The 22,844-nt window shown below is 40.4% G+C and overlaps 1 protein-coding gene across 7 annotated transcripts in view; it reads right to left on the minus strand.

Moving 5' to 3' along the window:
* Positions 1 to 22,844, minus strand: part of ARMC8 (armadillo repeat containing 8) — a 106,520-nt gene that overhangs the window by 14,470 nt on the left and 69,206 nt on the right. For 5 of the 7 annotated variants that reach the window (XM_019934229.3, XM_019934228.3, XM_019934227.3 and 2 more), the window contains 6 exons: positions 17,099 to 17,181; positions 16,706 to 16,787; positions 12,586 to 12,672; positions 8,664 to 8,756; positions 5,980 to 6,129; positions 5,194 to 5,289 (listed from right to left, as the gene is read on the minus strand). In XM_019934229.3, the coding sequence (XP_019789788.1) occupies positions 5,194 to 5,289; positions 5,980 to 6,129; positions 8,664 to 8,756; positions 12,586 to 12,672; positions 16,706 to 16,787; positions 17,099 to 17,181 (591 nt within the window). The remainder of the gene's footprint in view (positions 1 to 5,193; positions 5,290 to 5,979; positions 6,130 to 8,663; positions 8,757 to 12,585; positions 12,673 to 16,705; positions 16,788 to 17,098; positions 17,182 to 22,844) is intronic. The other 2 variants (XM_073803788.1, XM_073803787.1) reach the window with 1 other exon arrangement.

Consider the following 22,844-nt stretch of genomic DNA (forward strand, 5'->3'; position numbering starts at 1 on the left):
ATGAGGTGGATAGACCTAGAGTCTGTCATACAGAGTGAAGTAAGTCAGAAAGAGAAAGACAAATACCGTATGCTAACACATATATATGGAATTCAAGAAAAAAAAATGTCATGAAGAACCTAATGGTAAGACAGGAATAAAGACGCAGACCTACTACAGAACGGACTTGAGGATATGAGGAGGGGGAAGGGTGAGCTGTGACAAAGTGAGAGAGAGGCATGGACATATATACACTACCAAACGTAAGGTAGATAGCTAGTGGGAAGCAGCCACATAGCACAGGGAGATCAGCTCGGTGCTTTATGACCACCTGGAGGGGTGGGATAGGGAGGGTGGGAGGGAGGGAGACGCAATAGGGAAGAGATATGGGAACATATGTATATGTATAACTGATTCACTTTGTTATAAAGCAGAAACTAACACACCATTGTAAAGCAATTATACTCTAATAAAGATGTAAAAAAAAAAAAACAGAACTGAGAAAGTACTAAGTGCATTTGTGTGATAATGCAAGGGTCAGGGAAGGCTTCTTGGAGGAAGTGATACTGAGTCCAGGAGCAGAGTAAGGAATTACTCAAAGAAAGTGACGAGAGGTGGAGATGGTGCCTGGATTCAAATAATTTTCTCCAATTTTAACCTTTCTCTTTGCTAGACTTAAGCTAATTAAGCTTGCAGGTTATAGCTAACTGAGGAGAATGTTTTCTTACTATGGCCCAAACCCTCAGATATCTTAAAGGGTGTGTGATCTTATTTTTCCTAGATTACAGCACTGCAGTAACTAGATTGTTAAGGAGTGAGTCCTGAGGTTTGAACCAAAAAAGGTTGCCTCTAGGATACAGGAAACAGAAAATGCAATTTATGATCCAAGGCACTGGGGGACTATTCATTCCAGGGTACTTAAATCATGAAGAGGAGACCTTGATATGCCCCAGAAGTGGGAGAGAGATGATCTGAGGAAGACATCAGATTTCACAGTGATCCGGTACATGGTGAGCCTGTCAGAAGTCTTGACATGCACAACACCCTTGAATTTTTCAGGACTGAGGGGAAAGCAAGGGGGAAAAACAGATTTGGACTCTAACCATGGAAAAGAATTTAGACTCACGTAGGGAAGAACTACCCCTCTCTTACCTACTAAGACAGTGGGTATAAGAGGGGATTTCAGGAAATAGTCCTCAGAATAGCCTAGGCCAGCAAGATAGGCAAGTGATTCCCCTTCCTGGAGTGTTAGAATACACCTATGCATCCTCAGGCTTGTCCAGCATGGCAGAGTGACCTAGAGTTCTGCTTTGAAGCCCACGTACTCCTTCTGTAAATATTCTCAGGAGACAAGAAACCAAATCTTAAAGAGACTGATTTAGTTCATGGGCCAAGCCAATTTAACACATGAGCTAGGGAGCAGAGATAAAAGCAACACACACACACACACTCATATGAACAACTGGAATCAATGATATAGAGGTAATGATTGGCAAATTATGGCCTGTGGACCAAATACAACCCAACCCAATGCCTGTTTTGGTAAATAAAGTTTTACTGGAAGACAGCCATGTCTACGTGCTTACACACATTGTCTATACCTGCTTTCAGGTTAGAAGAGCACAGATGAATGGATAAAGAAGATGTGGCACATATATAAAATGGAATATTACTCAGCCATAAAAAAAACTGAAACTGAGTTATTTGTAGTGAGGTGGATGGACCTAGAGTCTGTCATATAGAGTGAAGTAAGTCAGAAAGAGAAAAACAAATACTATATGCTAACACATACATATGGAATCTAAGAAAAAAAAAAAAAGGGTCATGAAGAACCTAGGGGTAAGACAGGAATAAAGACACAGACCTACTAGAGAATGGACTTGAGGATATGGGGAGGGGGAAGGGTAAGCTGTGACAAAGTGAGAGAGTGGCATGGACATATATACACTACCAAACGTAAAATAGCTAGCTAGTGGGAAGCAGCCACATAGCACAGGGAGATCAGCTCAGTGCTTTGTGACCACCTAGAGGGGTGGGATAGGGAGGGTGGGAGGGAGGGAGATGCAAGAGGGGAGAGATATGGGGATATATGTATAACTGATTCTGCTTTATAACAAGCAGAAACTAACACACCATTGTAAAGCAATTATACTCCAATAAAGATGTTAAAAAAAAAAAGTACAGTTGAGAAGTTGCTACAGAGACTGTATAGCCTGCAAAACTTAAAATACCTGTCTTGCCCTTTGTACAAAGTTTGCCAACCCCTGAAATAGATAATAGAAAAATAAAAGGGGGGAAAATCAATGAAACTGAAGCTGCTTCTTGGAGAAGATCAATAAAATTGATAAACCTCTAGGCAGACTGAATCAGGAAAAAAGGAATTACCAATATAAAGTACAAAAGACAGTTCACTGCAAAGAATACTACAGACTTTAAAAACATAAGAGAATATTTTGAACAATTTTATGTTAATAAATTTGAAAACATAGATGAAATGGACAAATTTCTTGAAAGACATAATGTCAAAGCTCACTCAAGAAGAAACAGATAAACTGAATAGTTCTATTTCTATAAAAGAAATTGAATTTGTAGCTAAACACCTTTCCACAAAAGAAACACCAGGTCTAGATGGCTTCACTGGTACATACCACCATAATTTGAGAAAGAAAGAAGACCAATTCTTCACAAATTTTCTTGCAGAAAATTGAAGAGAGAACACTTCCACCTCATTCCCCGAGGCAAGCATTACTCCAATATCAAAAACCAGACAAAGACATCACAAGAAAGCTATTCACCAATATCATGAATATAGATGTGAAACATTCCTCACCAAATTTCAGTGAATTGAATCCAACAACATATGTAAAGGGTAATATATAATGACATTTTAATATGGTATATATCTATTTAGATCTTAGATTGCTTTATCAGTGTTTTATAGTTTTCAGCAAACAGATCCTGCACGTAATTTGTGAGACTTATACATAGTTTCATTTTTTTCTGAGCTATTGTAAACGATAGTGTTTTTAAAATTTTAATTTCTACTTGTTCATGCTAGTATATAAAAATACAATTGATTCTTCTTGTGCCCTTGGTTAACTCACTGACTAGTTTTAGCTTGACTCCATGACATTTTCTACACAGACTTTCATGTTGTCTGGGAAGAGTTTTATTTCTTCCTTTTCAATCTGTATGCCTTTTATTTCTTTTTCTTGCCTTACTGTACTCGATAGCAGTTTCAGTATGATGTTGAATAGGAGTGGTAACAATGGAATACTTGTCTTGCTCCTGATCTAAGGACAGTGATAGATATGCTCGCCATTTTGATCATGGTGATTGTCTCATGGTATTTATATATGTCAACTTATCACACTGTATGCTTTAAATACATGTATCTTATTGTATATCAATATATCTCAATAAAAACGGAAGAAAAGAATGTATCTTTTGATACTTTTGAGAAGAATTAAACTTCTAGCTAAAAGCCAGACAGTTTAAGCCTCCCCAGAGTCACCTACTTCTGGACCATCACCCAAATCTGTGAGAGGGTATCACTGTATCCTGCCAAAACACCCCATTGTTGTTGGCCTTTTCTTTTGCCTTCATCCAAATCTTGCCTCACCTTTCTACCTTGCTTCGCTTTTCAAGTTCGTGGAATTCTATCTAGGTGAGCTGTCTTTGTAAACAAATTTCTATGCTCTCCAGGTAGAACAGTTTATTTTGAACACTGCCTCTTCTTTATTGTTGTGTTCCAGAAACAAATCTCATTCACCCTAATTTCAGTGATGCCTACAAGATCATAGTTTTTCTGTGTTAAATTTTTGTTAAGCAAAAAACATAGTTGTTTATTACTGTATTTCAGTAGAAATCACCTAAAACATCCATCTTAAAAGCACTTTGTCAAATCTATCACCTTTTTTGCTCACAAATTCCAACACGGCTCCCAAGTCCTACCACTCTTGCTTCCTGGACTGTTCTTCTGAAGCCTGATGAACTACCCTAACTCAGGAACACAGAGGATAAGGAGCGTGGGCCCTGCAGTTAGACTTTGGGTCCAACTCTCCATGATGACCTTGGGCAAGTTTCTTCCATACATATAAGTGTACAGCTCAATGAGCTGTGAAATGAACACACCATGTAGCCAACATTTATGTCAGAAAGCTGAATATTACCATAACTTCAGATCTTGTGTTAAAAATTTAAGTTTGCAGGTGACTTTTCCTTTTATGACAAAATATATACTATGTTAAAAACCCTATAATAAATCCCAGGAACTATAGAGAAGTAATTCCCAAACTGTCTCCTGATGAACGCATAGCCTCTGTATTTTCATGCCTACCTTAAACTTGCCCTATTGAAACACAACAGAAAGTAGGGGTATGAGATAGAAATAAGGAACTGGGAAGCATGAGAATAAAGAAATAAAAGATGTCTCCAGGGCTTCCCTGGTGGCGCAGTGGTTGAGAGTCCGCCTGCCGATGCAGGGGAAACGGGTTTGTGCCCTGGTCCGGGGCCACAACAGTGAGAGGCCCACGTACCGCAAAAAAAAAAAAAAAAAAAAAAAAAAAGATGTCTCCAGCATAAGGGATTATTTCATCAGGGAATTGTAGGAATCTGAGTTCAGAGCATGGTGATATAGAGGGCTAGAAGCAGTGAATCCTGGAGAAAGGATTCACTCTAGGATGGTCAGAGGTGGCCATCCCTGTAGAGACGAATAGTATGTACAGAGCGTGACACAGAGGGTAAAAGTATAGACTCTGGTCATGTTTTCTTCCATTCCAAGAGGAGGAATTCTTTTTTTTCTTTTTTCTTTTGCGGTATGCGGGCCTCTCACTGCTGTGGCCTCTCCCGTTGCAGAGCACAGGCTCCTGACGCGCAGGCTCAGCGGCCATGGCTCACCGGCCCAGTCGCTCCGCGGCATGTGGGATCTTCCCGGACCGGGGCACGAACCCGTGTCCCCTGCATCGGCAGGTGGACTCTCAACCACTGAGCCACCAGGGAAGCCCCAAGAGGAGGAATTCTTGAAGAGAGTTTAAGGGGTGGTGAAGGATATCTCCCCTCAGAACTTTCTTGTCTCTACAGCACCTCTGATCTCAGCACCCTGTCTTTTGCAGACTTGAATATTTCAGGAGACTCCTAACTACGATATCTCTTGGTACTCACACACAGAAGATATTCCTACAAAAAAAAAAAAAAAAAAAAAGGAACACATACCTGCTCTTTGACCTCAATGTTATGTTCCCCTTCCAAAATAAGGGTGACAGCTTGCATAATTTGCTTTCCATGAGTACTCATTATTTTATCTATATGCTGCAAAACAATGGGAAACCCACAATTATGATTTGGAGAACAAAGAAAAAGACCATAGAAAAGAACAGAAGACTTCCAAAAGTTAAACAATGTACAGAGAAGACTCAGAAAACAAGTGAGGCACAGAGAAGGGAACCACCCACATTTCTTTATCTGCCTGAAGGCCGCTGACCCTGTTGCTCAGGGAACATTAGAGAACAACAAGAAAGACCCCACACCAAGGCTCAGCCTCTCCTGCTGTGACATATGCCCACTGCTCTCCATGCTGACACCTTCAGAGGTCAATCCAGTCAATGTGGGCGGGGCAGGGAGGTATCTACGCAATAGCACTGAGAAGGAGTCTCTAAAGGGAAAGAAGCTGAAGCCCCAGAGATAAGTCATTTAGGCAGACGAGAAAACCCATCCTGGCCAGCAAATCAAGTAACAAGTCAAGGCAGGCTCCCATCCAGCACGGAGGAACGAGAGGACAGGCAGTGCAGGAGTGGAGGGTTAGGTGGCCATATGGTGAAACAGCTCCCAGAACACCTATGAAGGTGACAGGTCTAAACATCAACTCCTGGCTTCTCTGGGAAGGGGCAGCATTTGAATCACACTTCTGGGCAGATGTTGATGGGAGCAGAGAGGCAGGGCAATGTTTTGTGATGCATATGCAGGGGTAGCTAATCTGGAAACCTGGGTGATTTTACTTACTGGGCGAGTAGAGAGGAGATTTCTAAGAAGGCCCAATGTCTTCATCAGCACATTCAAATCTGAATCTGATAATAACCGGAATAGCTGTTCAGTACTCAAGCTTCGTAAAATATCTGCTTTTATTTTTTGTTCAGCCTGAAATGCCATATTCTGAAAGGATTAAAGAAGTTTCAAGAATCATGCCTATATTTGCATTATTAAATTATATTTTAATAGTAATTCTGATAATTTTCAAAGTATAAACAGAATCTGCAGAAAATCCTTAAGGTTAAGTCACATCATTTTTCTGACTCCTGTTAATCACCTATAATTCTGTCTGTCAGAAGAAAGATAACTGTCACTCCTATACATACTCCTCTATGAGCACTATGACCACTTCCTGACACGGCATTTGCATGTCTTAAGATTTCTCAAATAAATACAAAATCTACTATTATATTTTTTAAAATTCAATTTATTTAAATTAAAAAACCAAATGCTTCACCCATTTCTCCCATCCCCATCCTTACCTCTGGCAACCACCAATCTGTTCTCTGTATCTATGAGCTTGGTTACTTTTGAGAATATCCTTCTGGACATCATGTTGCTTGTGTGCACTTTAATAACAAAATGACTACTGACAACTATACTGTGCCATGCACTTTGAGAAAGACGTAAATGTACTCCCTTATTATGCATGAAAATAAGTAGTGTTGTTTTTTTTTTTTTTGCGGTACGCGGGCCTCTCACTGTTGTGGCCTCTCCCGTTGCGGAGCACAGGCTCCGGACACGCAGGCTCAGCGGCCATGGCTCACGGGCCCAGCCGCTCCGTGGCATGTGGGATCTTCCCGGACCGGGGCACGAACCCGCGTCCCCTGCATCGGCAGGCGGACTCTCAACCACTGCGCCACCAGGGAAGCCCAGTAGTGGGTTTTGTTAACTTTACTGGCAGAAAACACCTACTGTGTTCACAGTTCTATGCTAGGTGCTGATCCACTGGACCATATCATGCAGGAAGCTCTCGGGGGTAGGAGGTGTATCCAACCTACTAGCAGCCCCAGATGGGCAGGAGCTGTTTTGCTCCTTTTTCTCCTTTTTGGACACATTATGGATTACCCCACCTTAACCTAAAGCTATAATAGGTCTGAAGGAAAAAAAAAAAACATGGCTGATTCCAAATAATTCATACATCAACTTTTGGTATAAAAAAATCTCTTGTAAACTAGAAACGTATTATAATATGTGGTTACTGCCCTCCAGGAACTTCTTAAAATTAAGGATCTAAGACATATGAAAGATCAAGTTACCTAATAACACAAGGCAACATGGCAGAGCAAAAAGAGTACTGAGTTGGGTGTCAAGATACCCAGGCCAAAGAGAATTCCAAGGTTTTTATATTTTGTGGACAGAGAACATAATAACTGATAATATGGAAATTGATGACAATAAGATAGTTAATATGAATTTGAGGAGTGGGATAAATTCAGTTTTCAACATTAAAACTGTGCTTGTCAGGGAGCCCTGAAATGAAGTCCCATTAGCCATTTAAGTGATAGACCTGGTGAATAGGGTACAGTTCCATCTGGATATGTATATTCCAAAGCAACCTCTTCTATTAGGGGGAGTTGAACCCATGAGAATAGATGAAGTCCCTGAAACTGTAGTGTAAAGGGAAGTAGAAACTGGGAACTGAAACTCGGGGGAATGTTCTCTGAGAAAGAGGTTGAAAGGAGGCTAAGTACAAAGGGAGGTGAAAAAAAAAATTAAGTCCTGGGAAAGAGTTTCAAGAAAGAGAAGTGCCAAAAGCACTACTACATTCAGTGCTTTCTTGGAAGATGATTATTTCCATCCAAAGTTTGTGTGAAAAGACAGCAGATATAGCACAGTACAGGGAGATGAATACGGGCTTGGGACAGGTTCAGAACCCATTTCCATCATTTATTAGCTGTGAGGCCTTAGATGATTCATTTACCTTCTACGTTCCAGTTTCCCAATTGTAAGGTGGATATATACCAATATAATGTAAAATAAAAATTAGTGATAGCAAATATAAAACACCTAGTTTAGTGTCTGGCACACAGTATTGAATTATAACTACTCTAATTATGTTTAAAAAATTCATGGAGAATTACTCTATTTTCAATTTCAATAAATTTTATTTAAAAAAATTGTAAGGAAAAATGGTTCTCTGACTTCATAGTTATATAGTTTTAGAATTCAGATTATTATAAATTATTTACTAGAAACTGTTAAGAAATCATTGAGCATGTATACCCCAATTCTGTTACCTTGGGGAAGTTATTTAATGGCTCTGTGCTTAGCTTACCCATCTGTACCCATATGTATACTCTCTAGCTTATTTCACAAAGACGTTATAAAGGAGACACGAAAGTACTTGGTAAAGTAGGCAGCGCCATACAGATATCAATACGTTCATGAGGAGGAAAACTTTTTTTTCCCCAAAATTAGATGTCAAGTTTCAACACCTGTCTGCTTTTCTTAATAAACAGGAGAACCGAGGAACACAGTGGCCAAGCAACTTGCTTACATTTGAATCTGAAAGGTGAATGAAGTCTTCTAAGTCCTAAGTCTTTAAAAAACTGGGCCAAAAGAGCAAGATTTTTAAAAAAGAAAATTCCAGACATTTCAAAAACATTCTTTAGTTTTAACTTTGATAACTGCTCCCTTCTCTTTGTGAAACATACCATTAAAGCCCAAATTCCATTCACTCGTAAAGCAGGATTTTCACTTTGGGTTAATCCACAAAGTAGCTCTACAGCTCCCGATTCTAAAATTGGCTGTGATTGGAAAGGAGAAAAAACAGTTTCAAAGTCAGGTTTGTTAACTAAGTGTATATATACCCTGGCACTCTGATTCCTATTTCTTTCCTACTCTTACCCAATTCCAAACAACCTTCACAAAGCAGGCAGTGAGGCAGCCATAAAGATCACCTTGATTCCCATCTTACCCCTAGGTTCTTCATGACATTTTTCTTTTTCTTAGATTCCATATATATGTGTTAGCATGCAGTATCTGTCTTTCTCTTTCTGACTTACTTCACTCTGTATGACGTAAAATAGATAGCTAGTGGGAAGCAGCCGCATAGCACAGGGAGATCAGCTCGGTGCTTTGTGTCCACCTAGAGGGGTGGGATAGGGAGGGTGGGAGGGAGGGAGACGCAAGAGGGAAGAGATATGGGGACATATGTATATGTATAACTGATTCACTTTGTTATAAAGCAGAAACTAACACACCATTGTAAAGCAATTATACTCCAATAAAGATGAAAAAACAAACAAAAAGAATAAGAACGATGGAAAAAAATCTTAAAAAATCACCTTGAGAAGGTCAAGAACGATGACTCTCTCACAAATCCAAAAACCAAAATAAACCCTGTTGTTTCCTTTTTCTCTGTAGTCCTGAAAGGCTCAGGAGATACCCTAATTCTGTGTACGTTTCACACATACCCTTATGATCCCATTACCTATCCATATTCTTCTCACCCTCCTCTGAGAGGGCCACCCCTGCTTCATGCAGCATGTATCTCAGGTGTCCTTTACAAGTTGTGACTATGAAGCAATATGGCTGGTTTAGAATGGAACTGTCTTCCTTACAAATTGCTAATCTTATTCATCAATATGCTGTAGAATTCATCTTTTAGAACTACTTTCAGGACTATCTATCAATCATACAAGCAAAACAGTCTTGTACTTTTATGGTCATATCACATTTTATACCTAAAATAGCATGTGTTAGTCTGACTACTTAACTTATGATACTTGGCTGAAAATAGGTTTTGGTAGTTTCTAAAAAATTCAAGCCTTAGAGGACTGATGTACCATCACTACTAACAAATGCTTAGAAGGCCATCTTTCAAGTGGATTCTAGAAATGTCTTAAGCAACGCAGATTTATATACAAATTGTGCAGTTTTTTAAAAAAACGTTTTATTTTGAAATAAGTTAAACTTATAAAATAGCAAGACTAATATAAGGAACTTCCATATATTCTTCTCCCAGATTCACCACTTTTTTAAAACATCTTTATTGGAGTATAATTGCTTTACAATGTTGTGTTAGTTTCTGCTATATGACAAACTGTATCAGTTATATGTATACATACAACCCCATATCCCCTCCCTCTTGCATCTCCCTCCCACCCTCCCTATCCCACCCCTCTAGGTGGTCACAAAGTACTGAGCTGATCTCCCTGGGCCATGTAGCTGCTTCCCACTAGCTATCTATTTTACATTTGGTAGGGTACATATGTCACTGTTACTCCTCTCTCACTTCGTTCCAGCTTACCCTTCCCCCTCCCCGTGTCCTCAAGTCCATTCTGTACATCTGTGTCTTTATTCCTGTCCTGCCCCTAGGTTCATCAGAACCTTTTTTTCCCCCCCAGACTCCATATATATGTGTTAGCATATATATGTATTTTTTTGTGGTACACGGGCCTCTCACTGTTGTGGCCTCTCCTGTTGCGGAGCACAGGCTCCGGATGCGCAGGCTCAGCGGCCATGGCTCACGGGCCCAGCCGCTTCACGGCATGTGGGATCTTCCCGGACCGGGGCACGAACCCGCGTCCCCTGCATCGGCAGGCGGACTCTCAACCACTGCGCCACCAGGGAAGCCCTAGCATATGGTATTTGTTTTTCTCTTTCTGACTTACTTCACTCTGTATAATAGACTCTAGGTCCATCCACCTCACTACAAATAACTCAGTTTCGTTTCCTTTTATGGCTTAGTAGTATTCCATTGTATATATGTGTCACATCTTCTTTATCCATTCATCTGTTGATGGACACTTAGGTTGCTTCCATGTCCTGGCTATTGTACACAGAGCTGCAATGAACATTTTGGTACATGACTCTTTTTGAATTTTGGTTTTCTCAGGGTATATGCCCAGTAGTGGGATTGCTGGGTCATATGGCAGTTCTATTTGTAGTTTTTTAAGGAACCTCCATACTGTTCTCCATAGTGGCTGTATCAGTTTACATTCCCACCAACAGTGCAAGAGGGTTTCCTTTTCTCCACACCCTCTCCAGCATTTATTCTTTGTAGATTTTTTGATGATGGTCATTCTGACCTGTGTGAGGTGATACTTCACTGTAGTTTTGATTTGCATTTCTCTAATGATTAGTGATGTTGAGCATCCTTTCATGTGTTTGTTGGCAATCTGTATACCAGATTCACCAATTTTTAACGTTGACATATTTGTTTTATCATTATGTCTCTCATTCTACACACCCATATCCACATTATTTATCTTTTTCTGAACCCTTTGAAAGTAGAATGCAGGCATCATGCCACTTTACCCTTAATACTTCAATGAGTATTTCCTAAGAACAAGGATATTCTCTTAGATAACCAAAGAACACTTACCAAATTCAGAGAAACTGACATTACAACAATACTTTTTTTGAGTCTATAGTCCATATTCCCATTTTGTCAACTGGCCCAATAAGTGCTCTTATACCATTTCCTTCCCTTCCAGTTAAGAGTCCAGTTTATTTTTAATATTAAAAAATCAATCATATTAACGATCCTATACCTGAGTTCATCTAACTTACTTTCTAACTAGACCCTAAATATTCTGAAGGTGGATCTGAGGCAACATAAGAGCTGTTCAGGACGATTAAAAGTGTTGCACTGACTGCAGCCAGATCACCCTCAGCCGAGACCCCCACGACCAGGGCAGAGGAACAGACAAAAGCTCTGGTATCCTATCTCGCCTTCCCCTTCCTTCAGAACAGCTGAAGGAAGCTGTTTCTCCCTTTTCGTTCCAAGATTTCTGCTTGCTGAATAGTTGTCTCTGAATCTCCACCTGGTTAGTAATGTCTTCCTAACAGTCAAAAGCCTGAAGGTGTTACAATGTAGAAAGACATTCGTCAAAATGGGACGACTAAATGTACTTAATAATGGATGGTGTCTAAATCTAGTTCACGATTGGACAGGCCAGGGATATTTTAACACGATAAAACTAATGGGACGACTAAATGTACTTAATAAAGGATGGTGTCTAAACCTAGTTCATGATTGGGCAGGCCAGAGATATTTTAACATGATAAAACTAAATCTGTAAGGTTTCCCCCCTCCTTTATTAAAGTTTATTTCCATTTCCCTATTATAAAAATAATGCATGCTCAAACAATTTATAAAATGCATAAAAGAAGGGGAAAAAAATCCCCAAATGCAATCCTTCCCTAAACAACTACCATTAAAAATTAAAAATTAAAAAGATTATTTTCCAATGCCAGCAGTTATCTCTTGAAATGACCTGTAATCCTGGTTTACAAAATTGGGTCTTAATGTATTCTTTAGTAAATATAATTTGAAAATAGTCTATTACTTGTGTAATTATTTCCTACATTTGCAGTTGTAGGCAGTTTAGATTGACGGCAAGCTGTAATATCTTTTAAATACACTTCATATGCCAGGCAGAAAAGGGATAAGAGGAAATGATAATCATATTTTTAAATGATTTAATACGCACCCCCAAACCAAACAATTCAGAAATAGCTTTTAAGCACCAATCCTCAAATTTCAATGTCAACTACTGTGAAAACTATTTAACTAAACTCTAGGTAGGCCGGGCAAAAGTCATCTAGGAAGAGAAAATCAACACTAACCTCTTTACTTGGAGAAAATTCAAGAAGAAGATTACATAACATGGAAGACGCTACTACTAGGATTTCATCTGGTGCATTTTGTAAAACCTGTGGGATTAAAAATAAAAGATACTATTAATGGTTTGCAACCATGGGGGTAAGATCACAAGAATAAATGAGAACAAAAACAATTTATCTTTCAAACTGATTTCTCATATTGGAGAGATAGTTAGGAAAGATCCACTTGACATCGAGTGAAACTTTACATAGTGCTGTCATTATGACTGACTAAGGCCCTCACATCTATCTTGCTGGAGGAGAAGCTACAGCCCCACTTCCAGGATGGGGGCTGCTACATGGAAAAGGAGATAGACACAAGTCAGGGAGCGGGTGCTCTATATAAAAAGTTTAAAGACCACAGAACTGCTTTAGGGCAAGTTAACCCAATTTACTCCACCATATTCAGGCCACTTATGAAACCACAGAATTGCCCGAGGACCTGAGACTTTCTGATGTCTCTGGAAAGACTTGTTTGACTAGGAACATGGATGGATCAAGCTACTACTCAGGCAGGGCAAGGTGGGGAACTGGTTCTCAGGACTGGAATCACACAGTCCTGGTTCCAACCCTCACTCCTCCACTTACTAGACGTGTGAACTTAAGCACATTTCTTAACCTCTCTGAGCCTTCAAATTGAGGAAAATAACACCTCCTTGATGGGACTATTTAAGATTAAATGTGATTTGGTGAATAATAAGGGAAGCGGCATAGCATCACAGTTAAGAACACAGAATGCTTGAGTGCAAATTTCAGCTTAACCACTAACTAGGTGTATGAATTCCTTGGTTATGAAATGGGGATAATAGTGTCTGCTTCATAGAGTTTATGTGAAAATTAATATATGAAAAGATTTTACAACAGTAATTGTCACACAGTAATGGTTATATAAATAAGGTTTTAAGAAAGGTAACTTACTGCCATAATTGTTGTTATCAGGCACATAGCAGTTATACAGCAAACTAACTGCCACGGACTCTTACTGAACTCAGAAAACAACACAGCATGATGACAAAGGTTCGTTGCCATTAGCTATTATCAGAACCTCCTCTTTCTAGATTCTAAGAGAGAAGACTTCAAAAACACTACCACGTATACGCAATATCCACTTCAAATAAATCCCTTGCATCTGGAATCAGATCAGGATGAGGCTTATGATCCCAAAAGTAATCCTAGGAGCTCTAGTTACGCAAATGGAAATGCATCATCACAAAAAATTCAGAGAGTTAAATATATTATCAGCTAAATCAAGTCTGAGGTTTCCAAGTTAAGAACAAGCAAGAATTACAAAATGGAAGCAGTTCTCCTAAGATACTGTGTTTTAACTCTTCTGTGAATCATTAGCTAGTTGATAAAGATCACATCTCATATACTATGCAGGCTGATCTCTGTGTGTGCCACAACCCACTTTAACACCCTTTTCACCCTTCCCTTCCTTTGCCATGCCCTTCCTATGTCTCTCAGGTATATACTCTATCCATGCCTTAAGGCCGTCCCATTCCAGAAGCCTCCTTGGAGCCCTTCCTATCAGAAGTCATCCTATCCTCCCCTGAGTGCACACTGCTACTGTCTGTGACCTCTCTTAGGGTCCTTACTACTGTTCACTTTCAAATTCTTTGTGCAGCCCTGCCAACCTCTTTTCCTACTAACAAATTTAAGCTTCTTGAAGGAATAATCTATAATAATATCTATAGTCTAATTTATCCAGGCCTGTATCAACTAAATGGCATTGCACAAAGTGGGTGCTCAATGAATGCTTTTGAATTAAGACAAATAATCATTTTCCAAAATTATACTACTTAGAATCATTGACTGACATAAGTGAGCGCCTATCAAGGCTTTTAAAAAGTTGCTTTGCTTCTGGTCTATGTGCTGGGGAATTTGCAATCATATGAATTCAGAGCAGGGTATTTTTTGGGGAGGGGCATTCTGTGTTTTGTTAAGAAGAAAAAAATGACTTTAAAAATGTGTAACTTTTAAAAGAAACATTAATAAATGGCTATTACTTGTTTTAAAAAGTTGCTTTGCTTGACATGATTCACTTTTTAAAGTATTATTTACTGTTTTAGAGATTAATCTGCTTTTATAAGTTTCATTTTCAAATTACATAATAAATTAAAACAGAAAAGATTCTATGAAATTCTTAAAAGCATTTAATCACTACAGTATAAGATATAACATGTGAAATTCAGAAGTTGACATCTAACACTGACCAAACAGAATTTCACCAAAATAAGAACAAAAAATAATCACAAATAAAAGTTTTAGCTAAAATCAAATGTCTACTCTCTTGTGGTTTGCTAACCAACATTTAAAAACATGGAAAAGCAAAGGGGAAAAAGAATCAATAGAAATGCAAACAGCCTCTGAACTAAGAGAAACCTAAAAGTATCTGATATAAATCACTCATTTACTTCCAGGCTTTTAATACTATACTTTAAATGTGCAACACAGTAGTAGTTTGATAGTAATTATACCCACACGTAACCAAGTGCTCAAAATCTTTCTAGACTGCTCACCAGACCTTTGTCCAGGTAGAACTAGTCAAAAACCATATGTTGCTTCTTTCTGATTCATATGAGAGAGGGGTACCAAGCTGAGCAATCAGAGAAAATGGCTCCAGAGAAAATATTTGGCAGTTATTTTGGGAAACAGGAGAGCACTTTTAAAAATCTTGAATGGGGACTTCCCTGGTGGCACAGTGGTTAAGAATCCACCTGCCAATGCAGGGCACACGGGTTCAAGCTCTGGTCCGGGAAGATCCCACACGTCGCGGAGCAACTAAGCCCGCGCGCCACAACTACTTAGCCTGTGCTCTAGAGCCCGCAAACCACAACTACTGAGCCCACGTGCCACAACTACTGAAGCCCACGTGCCACAACTGCTAAAGCCCACGCGCCTAGAGCCCGTGCTCCGCAATAAGAGAAGCCACCGCAGTGAGAAGCCTGTGCACCGCAACGAAGAGTAGCCCCCGCTCGCTGCAACTAGAGAAAGCCCCCACACAGCAACGGAGACCCAACGCAGCCAAAAAAAAAAAAAAAAAAGTTAAAGTGATATGTTTAAGAAAATTGTTTTGAATGCACAGAATCAATAAATCAAGATTAAGCTGCTATGAAAAAGGTGCGATCTAAGAACAAGCAAGACTGGCAATAGTAAAATCCCTTTACTAAGGAGAGCGTAATGTTTCTGTTCACGCTACTCCTCTCTGGAAAATCCTCCTGACTTCCTTTTGCATTCAAAGCTACTTTGTAATCTTCCTGCCTGAAGCCTCCCCCAACTATTTCTACCATACTTATGCCTCTATTATAACCTGAGGCTTTAAGCTGGGGGCAAGAGCTCTGCAGTAAAAAGTTTTGGTAGACTTACTGTGCCCAGAGGCTTTCACAGTAGATACTAAAAAGCAAAACAAAAAACCAAAAGCTTAAACAAATAAATCTGTTGGTTAAATGCAAGGTGTATAGTTACTTAAAAAAAAGAAAAAAAATGGTGAGACTAAGTTGACCTGTGGTTCTATGCTGTATCAGGGATAACATTATTAGTAGCAACCTGTGCATATTCTAAGTCTCAATTCAGATAATTATTTGACCTAAACCACCTTTTTCTTTTTTTTTTTGGCCCTCAAGGAAAGACCTTTAGGTCTTAACAAAGAAGTCATTCTGGAATAGAGAGACAAGAAGTAATAATTGTTTTAAAAAATATCCAGGGATTGCCAAAAGACTAAGAGCAGGTTATATCTGTAAATGGCTGATTCCTTTCTTTTTTATAACTAAAAATTACAAAGATGACTCTGGATATAAGTCTAAAGTGTAATACTAGACACACAGGGAGATCAAATGAGTAACTAGAGTTTCATTTAATGAAGGAAAGCCAGGCATGTACTTCCCCTGCCACACACGAGATGCTGACCTCAGAAATACATTCTGCACGTTCTAAAGAGGCTTAAAACATCACATCTGAGGAGATAAATGTTCAAAACGCTTTAACATAAAAATCAGATACACTCCTAGACCAGAGAGTGCTGTCAGCTACCTCGCACACTAAAGGCTCGGTGGGAATAGGTGTGGACTTGATGCTTTCTTCTTACCTTCATTAAAGGTTTCCACACGGCGTGATCCTGGAAACTGGTTCGAAGCTGCTGCACAGATCTAGATAAACTGTGCAAACATCTACAAAGAATAATCAAAATTAGCTTCACAAGAAGCCGAAACTTTTACTTTTCAAACACACTGCTTGGCATTGCACAATTACTAATATACACTTCAAGTTTATCTACAGACATCATTAATTCAACTACTTCAGGACTTCACAGGCTTTTCAGGCTAGCTTCTCTGTTAAATAGTGTTACGCACTGTATGAATTCACCTGAGAATACTTTCAAGTAACATTTGGATTCTGTGCTTACTCGGTGAAGGTCCGGAAAGGAAACAGGTTAAACACACGGCAAAGGATTTTTATTCAGGCCATTTAAAGCTCATACCTGACGGCAGCTAACCGCACCTTGACACTAGACTCAGACAAGCCAGTCACAATTCGGTCCATCATATTTTCAGTCTCAATGATCTGGAGAAAAAGGTTAATGCTGCATAAATAACAACACGAAGATGACAAACTTCACTGCTTGTAAATGCAAGTATGTTAATGTCCATTTTAAGTTAATGTTTTCAGCAAGAGTTTTTGCCTCTGGAACAACCATTCTGCAGTGGGGGCAGGCAGCTCATCAGAAAGGTAGGGCTACCCCACCAAGGACCTGCCAGACTGAATGACAGGCTTATGGGCAGATTATGTTTCTTCATTTATTTTTAAAGACACTTAAAACAATAATTACATGTGATAAATATTGCAGAGGTGTTGCATAAACAGTATTGAGAAAAAGCAAGATACGACTGAACTACCATTGGGCAGGTTCCTGCCAGAGTTTCTCCTGCCAGAGTGAGTTTCTTGAAAAATCATGGTCCACACTCAGCCCTTATGAAAAGAAATCTGTGGGTTTCTGACAGAGCCACCCTGTGGCTACTTTCCTCCCAAGCAAGTGGAAATTAAGCTAAATATTTAGAAAAGTAATCCTTGCCAACTTTCACTGTAGCACCAAATCCTGCTACATGTAATCATTACAATCATGAAGCTTTATTATTGTTTTGAAATTTAAAAACAAGATAGCCTACGATTTTCCTTCATTAAACAATGCATAGATACAAAATAGTGTGTGGAAGAAATTAAGTTTAATTTGTGTGGTCCTACGGAAATATAGCATATTAAGAAAAAATGCTAATGCTATCAAAACACAAATATTAACAAAAACAACTATTATTTGTTGAGTACTTGTGTGCCAGGCATTGTGCTAATAAGCATGTTACATTATGTGACTTAAGCCTTTTGTAGGCATTATTATTCCTCATCAGCACATTAGGAAATTGAAGATTCTAGATAATCCAGAGTTTGCTTAGGATCACGGAGCTGAGACAGGAATCCAGGCATCTGACTCTGGAGTCCTTATGCTCAGCTATGCTTGTAACACTGCCCTGGTTAGAGTAGTCCTGTGCTCATCAGGTAGTTCCCAGTGTGGGCAACACATTAATGGGAGTCATTACTTTCACCTGGGAGAACACCTGGCTGGGGGAACATGTAGGAAGATCACCTGTGGAGTTTAACAAAGTCCCAGGCCAATTAAATCAGATTCTCTGTGGCGGGGCCTAGGCACTTGTAGTTTTTTAAAAAGCTCCTCAGTTAGAGTCCAGTGTGCAGGCAAGGTTGAGGGTCACTGCCCTAGACTAAAATGAGAGGAGTTAAAGGCTGACCTCAGAACAGGAGAGGGTGAGAAATCTCAGGATGTTCAAGCCGAATGGGAAGAGAAGAAAACAGAGTTGAAATGAACAGTGCCTGAGAGAAGATTACCAACTATTAGGAACAGAGAACCACACTGCAGTTGTAGGGCAGGAGGAATGGTCATTTTTTAAAAACATAGTGATTTGCAGGTTCCGAGGTGGCTGAAGAAAACTTACATATTGATCTTTCTCACTCCAGACCAAACCTAATCTCACCGTTACCTTTATGCACATCCACCCTCTGTCCTCATTGTCACTTCCAGCCCCGGAACGTCTGCCTATCTATCGGACCCTCATATGCCTTTCTTTCTCACCTGGATGCCCTGCTCAGATACTCCACATATTAGATTCCTTTCCACTGTCCTCCCACAACTCATTCCTGCTTCAGATCCCAAACTGCTGGTATTACAGTAGAAAAACCACCAAACCCGGCTGCCTGGTCTCTCAGGGTACGCCATCCCCCCTCAGTGGAGTCCTCACTGAGGGCCCGCCAGCCTTGCACTCCCCTGCAGGAGACTCCCACACTCCTTAGGATGTTTACCTCCTACCTCTAATGCTTCCTACCTCCCTCACACCCTCAGTCCCTCTGAGCTCACCTCATTTTTGCAGGGACATTGCTTTCTTTCTGGGACACAAGTTGCCTCAACTTCCCCCTTCTCATTAACGTGTCTCCATACCTCTCTTCTTCACTCCCGTATTGTTGAAGCTGGGTACTTACAGCTCAAATCCCTGCCCCCTCCCCCACCCCTCTTTCTTGCATCTTTACTCTGCCCCACGCCACTGGATCCTCTTCCTCAGCCTGCCCCACCTCCCATTCCCACTCCTATTTAAAAGATGTAAGTGCCCAAACATTAACCTCTTTAAGCTACAGACCTCTCACCCCTTCCCCTCCTTAAATGGACATGTGTCCCAAAGCTCTGTTCATCCTTACTCTACTTAAATGACACTGTTGTGACATCAAAATCAGCTTGATATGGGTAATTCTCTTTCCTGACCTCTAGCTTCATATTTCCAACTGCCTGCTAAACACAAACGTAAGTTCCACAATGTCTGGTGGAACGTCTAACTCATTATGTCCCACGCTGAGTTTATCTTCCTTCCCTAAGCCTGCTCTTTCCCTACATCAGTCTGTCTGTCGCTCTGATACTGTTATTATTCTCCCAGTCACCCAGGCACTATATTTGTGTTACTTTTGACTCCATCTCTTCCTGAATACCCAATCAAGTGATTTTGCACTGTACACCTTATATTCATTTCTTTACTAGTCTCAGTCCAATAAACTAGTTAGGACCTTATTACTATTTGTTTGGGATTATAGTGTTTTCCAAGTTATCTAATCTTTTGTGCTACAGCAACTGTCAAAGACTGGTTGACTGACAGGTTACTTCAGTCAAGGACTAGCCACTGTTCTTGAAAAAGACAAGGCCAAACCAGGACCTTTAGCATGGGAAGGAAATTAAAACTTGGGGCAAAAGTCTTAGGCACTGGATAGCTAGATGCAGAAGTCTGAAAGCTCCTTCCCAGTGGCTTGGGAAATAAATTTTACTTGAGAATAAGAAGGGATAACTTGGGAGAAACAGCTGCCTGTACTGAGTGTAACTACATTATCAGAAAATAAAGTGATGGGGGCTGGGGCAGAGACAGGGACACATGATTACTCTCCAAGAACTGAGAAATACTATTAGACTGGCTTCTGGTGCTTAAGAAACCTGGGCATGGGAAAGACTTGAAAGAGACTTCTGGATAATATTGACCGGCCACATCTAACCAAAGATGTACATCTGTCAAGGCACAGGACAGGTGTAGCAATCATGTAGGCATATAGACTCGCTCTATGCTTCTGAGCAACTCAATTGACCTCTCTGGGCCTTCAGTAAAATGAGAGGATAGAGCAATGATTATTTTACCTCCAATTCTTTGCAGTCAGGTAAATAAAAATTGTGTTAGTCTGTTTGGGCAAAACTATCATGTTGTTCAGAAGTGACACGGGAAGCAAGGCTGGTTAGAAGAGACTGGAGATAGTGCAGGACAGGGGGACAAAATCAGGGATTAGGCAAGGAAGGGCAAACAGGGCGCAGCTCCTATTTACATACCCGCATTCACCTATTCAGCAAATATCTGAGTGTCCACTGAGTGCTAGGCATGGTTTTAAAACTGGAAGATACAATGTGGGAGACAGAGCCCTTGTTCCCACCAAACTTACAGTGTTGAACAAGCAAGTGCAATTAACTATTCAAGTGCTATGCCACTTGAATCCATGTCAGAAAGAGCTGACACAGGCCATCGGGCTTAAGGCAAACAGAGTGAAATAAGCACATAAGCTAAGTAGGGAAAACATCCATTGTCAAGAATGGGAGTTTTACTATAGGCTGGGAAGTGGCCATTAATGACCTTACCAGAGAATGTTCTGGCTCAGGCCAGAGGACACTGGAGAACTATGTTAGTGGTCAGTCACTGCAACATAGAGTGGAGCTTTGAGCTTTCTCTCGTTTCTTGGAGGTGTGGTGGCTGACACTTTGGGCTGGAGGATAGCTATAGGTGGCTGGAAAACTTTTCTCCTGATTTAGGATATAAAACAGTAGGACTATCTGGAAGTATATTCCCTTTGGACTACAGGTCGTAGTCTATCAAAATATCTGCAGTAGGAGGCCAAGATTTGCAACTAAATTCGTCATGGAGGAACTTCAGTAACGCTACTAGGTTTCCAGAAAGCACACTACTTGAGTGTCTGATCTACTTTCTCCATCAAGATATCAGTCAGGGAGCAAGTGGGTGAAAATGATGCAAAATCAGAATGTGAAATGAATCTAGGATTCTAATCCAGAAGAGTATCCTAAGAGGCTACGTGAATGAGCAACATGATCTAACCGCAATTGTAGCCTTGAGGCTACTGAGAGTGCCTATGCAGGGATAAAAGGAGAATTACAGTGAGTACACTAACCAAAATGAGGATAAAAATGTGATTAGGAGGTAGGGAGAGGTTTGGAATCAAATCCACAGAAAAAGTTTTCAGGTCAGCTGGGAAGGAACTGGCAGTGGCTGCTGCCATAGCCCTCTGACCCACATGAAGGTCTAACAGAGCACTAGGTAGCTTCTCAGATCTGGGCTTGGAAAGCCAAGTACAACAAAACACATTTTCAACGACCCCAGTACCGTGCTGTAAAGCCTTGATAATAACGGACAGCCAAGTCCTAGCCCCCACAAAGGATCTTTAGGTCTTTCCAGGATATAAGAGCAATGCCAAGCGGGGCTTGAAGTTGTGCCTCATGATTCTTGTTGGAGATTCCTCAGCCATAGCTCAGCAAATATACCCTGCGGCATAGCTTGTTGAATCTGCTTTAAAAGAGAGAGACAGAGAGAGAGAGAATACACAGACACTGTGCCTGGCCGGGAGGAATATCAGTAGTGGCCTGAATCCTCAAAGTGGAGGAGCCATCTCTCTATCTCTGCTCTTTTAGAGGACTGGTTTGTACATTTAACTATAGAATTAAATCCCATAAGATATGCTGTACCCTAAACTGACCACACTTTAGGTCAATGGACTAGGTGCTGTGTACCTCTCTGCTGGTGTCTTCATAACTACATGCTTTTGCTAAGCTTTCTGTCTCTGACATTGCAGCTCTTGTAGGAGTAGATGAAGATCTACTGGAACAGCATCTGAGGCCCCTGTCTTGGGACAGGAGATCCCTACAGCCTCGGGGAGAGAAGGGTAGTCAGCTTAGAGGGTCATGGGGAAAATGCAGAGCCCAGATAATCCTAAGGCAGAGGTTCATGGCACACATGGGAATGTTAACAAGATAAAGGTGGCCTTAGCTTAAAAGGGAATTCCCTAGCCCTCCATGAGCACTAGTGGATCCATAATTAAGTTGTGGCCAAGTCATATACCATCTCTTCCTCAGAAAACTGAAGAACTGAAGGATTACAGAGTTAAAACAAATAAACAAACAGAAAGACAAGACACGGCTATTCTTCCAGCAAGACCCGGGATGAAGCATTTTCCAGGTACTACAAACTTCAGTGTGGACTCTGAACTGTGATGAAACCAGATCAAGCAGAAGATGTGGAAAGTGAAACCAGGCAGATTCTTAGTGGTGTCACCAAACTTCTCAGACAATTCAAAGCAGGTGGGCTCGGAGTCAAGGGAGCTGGATTTTCTTAATGTCAATTACTTATGCTAATGTGCACAATGGCCAGGCAAACACAATTTAATTCCAAAGGGGCTTCTGTGAAAGGTTCCTAGAAAGAGTTCCAACAGACGATAACAAGACAGAACTCTCCAGAGAGTGAAGACTTGGAATCAAACTTTGTAAGTCAGGAGAGGCAGCCATCTAAGATCTAAGATGATAAGGTACCAAATCCAGAAAGTCTAGTTAAAGCAGCAAGGACTAAGCAGTCAAGCAG

The sequence above is a fragment of the Tursiops truncatus genome, chromosome 4 (assembly GCF_011762595.2).
Source record: "Tursiops truncatus isolate mTurTru1 chromosome 4, mTurTru1.mat.Y, whole genome shotgun sequence".
NCBI lineage: Eukaryota > Metazoa > Chordata > Mammalia > Artiodactyla > Delphinidae > Tursiops > Tursiops truncatus.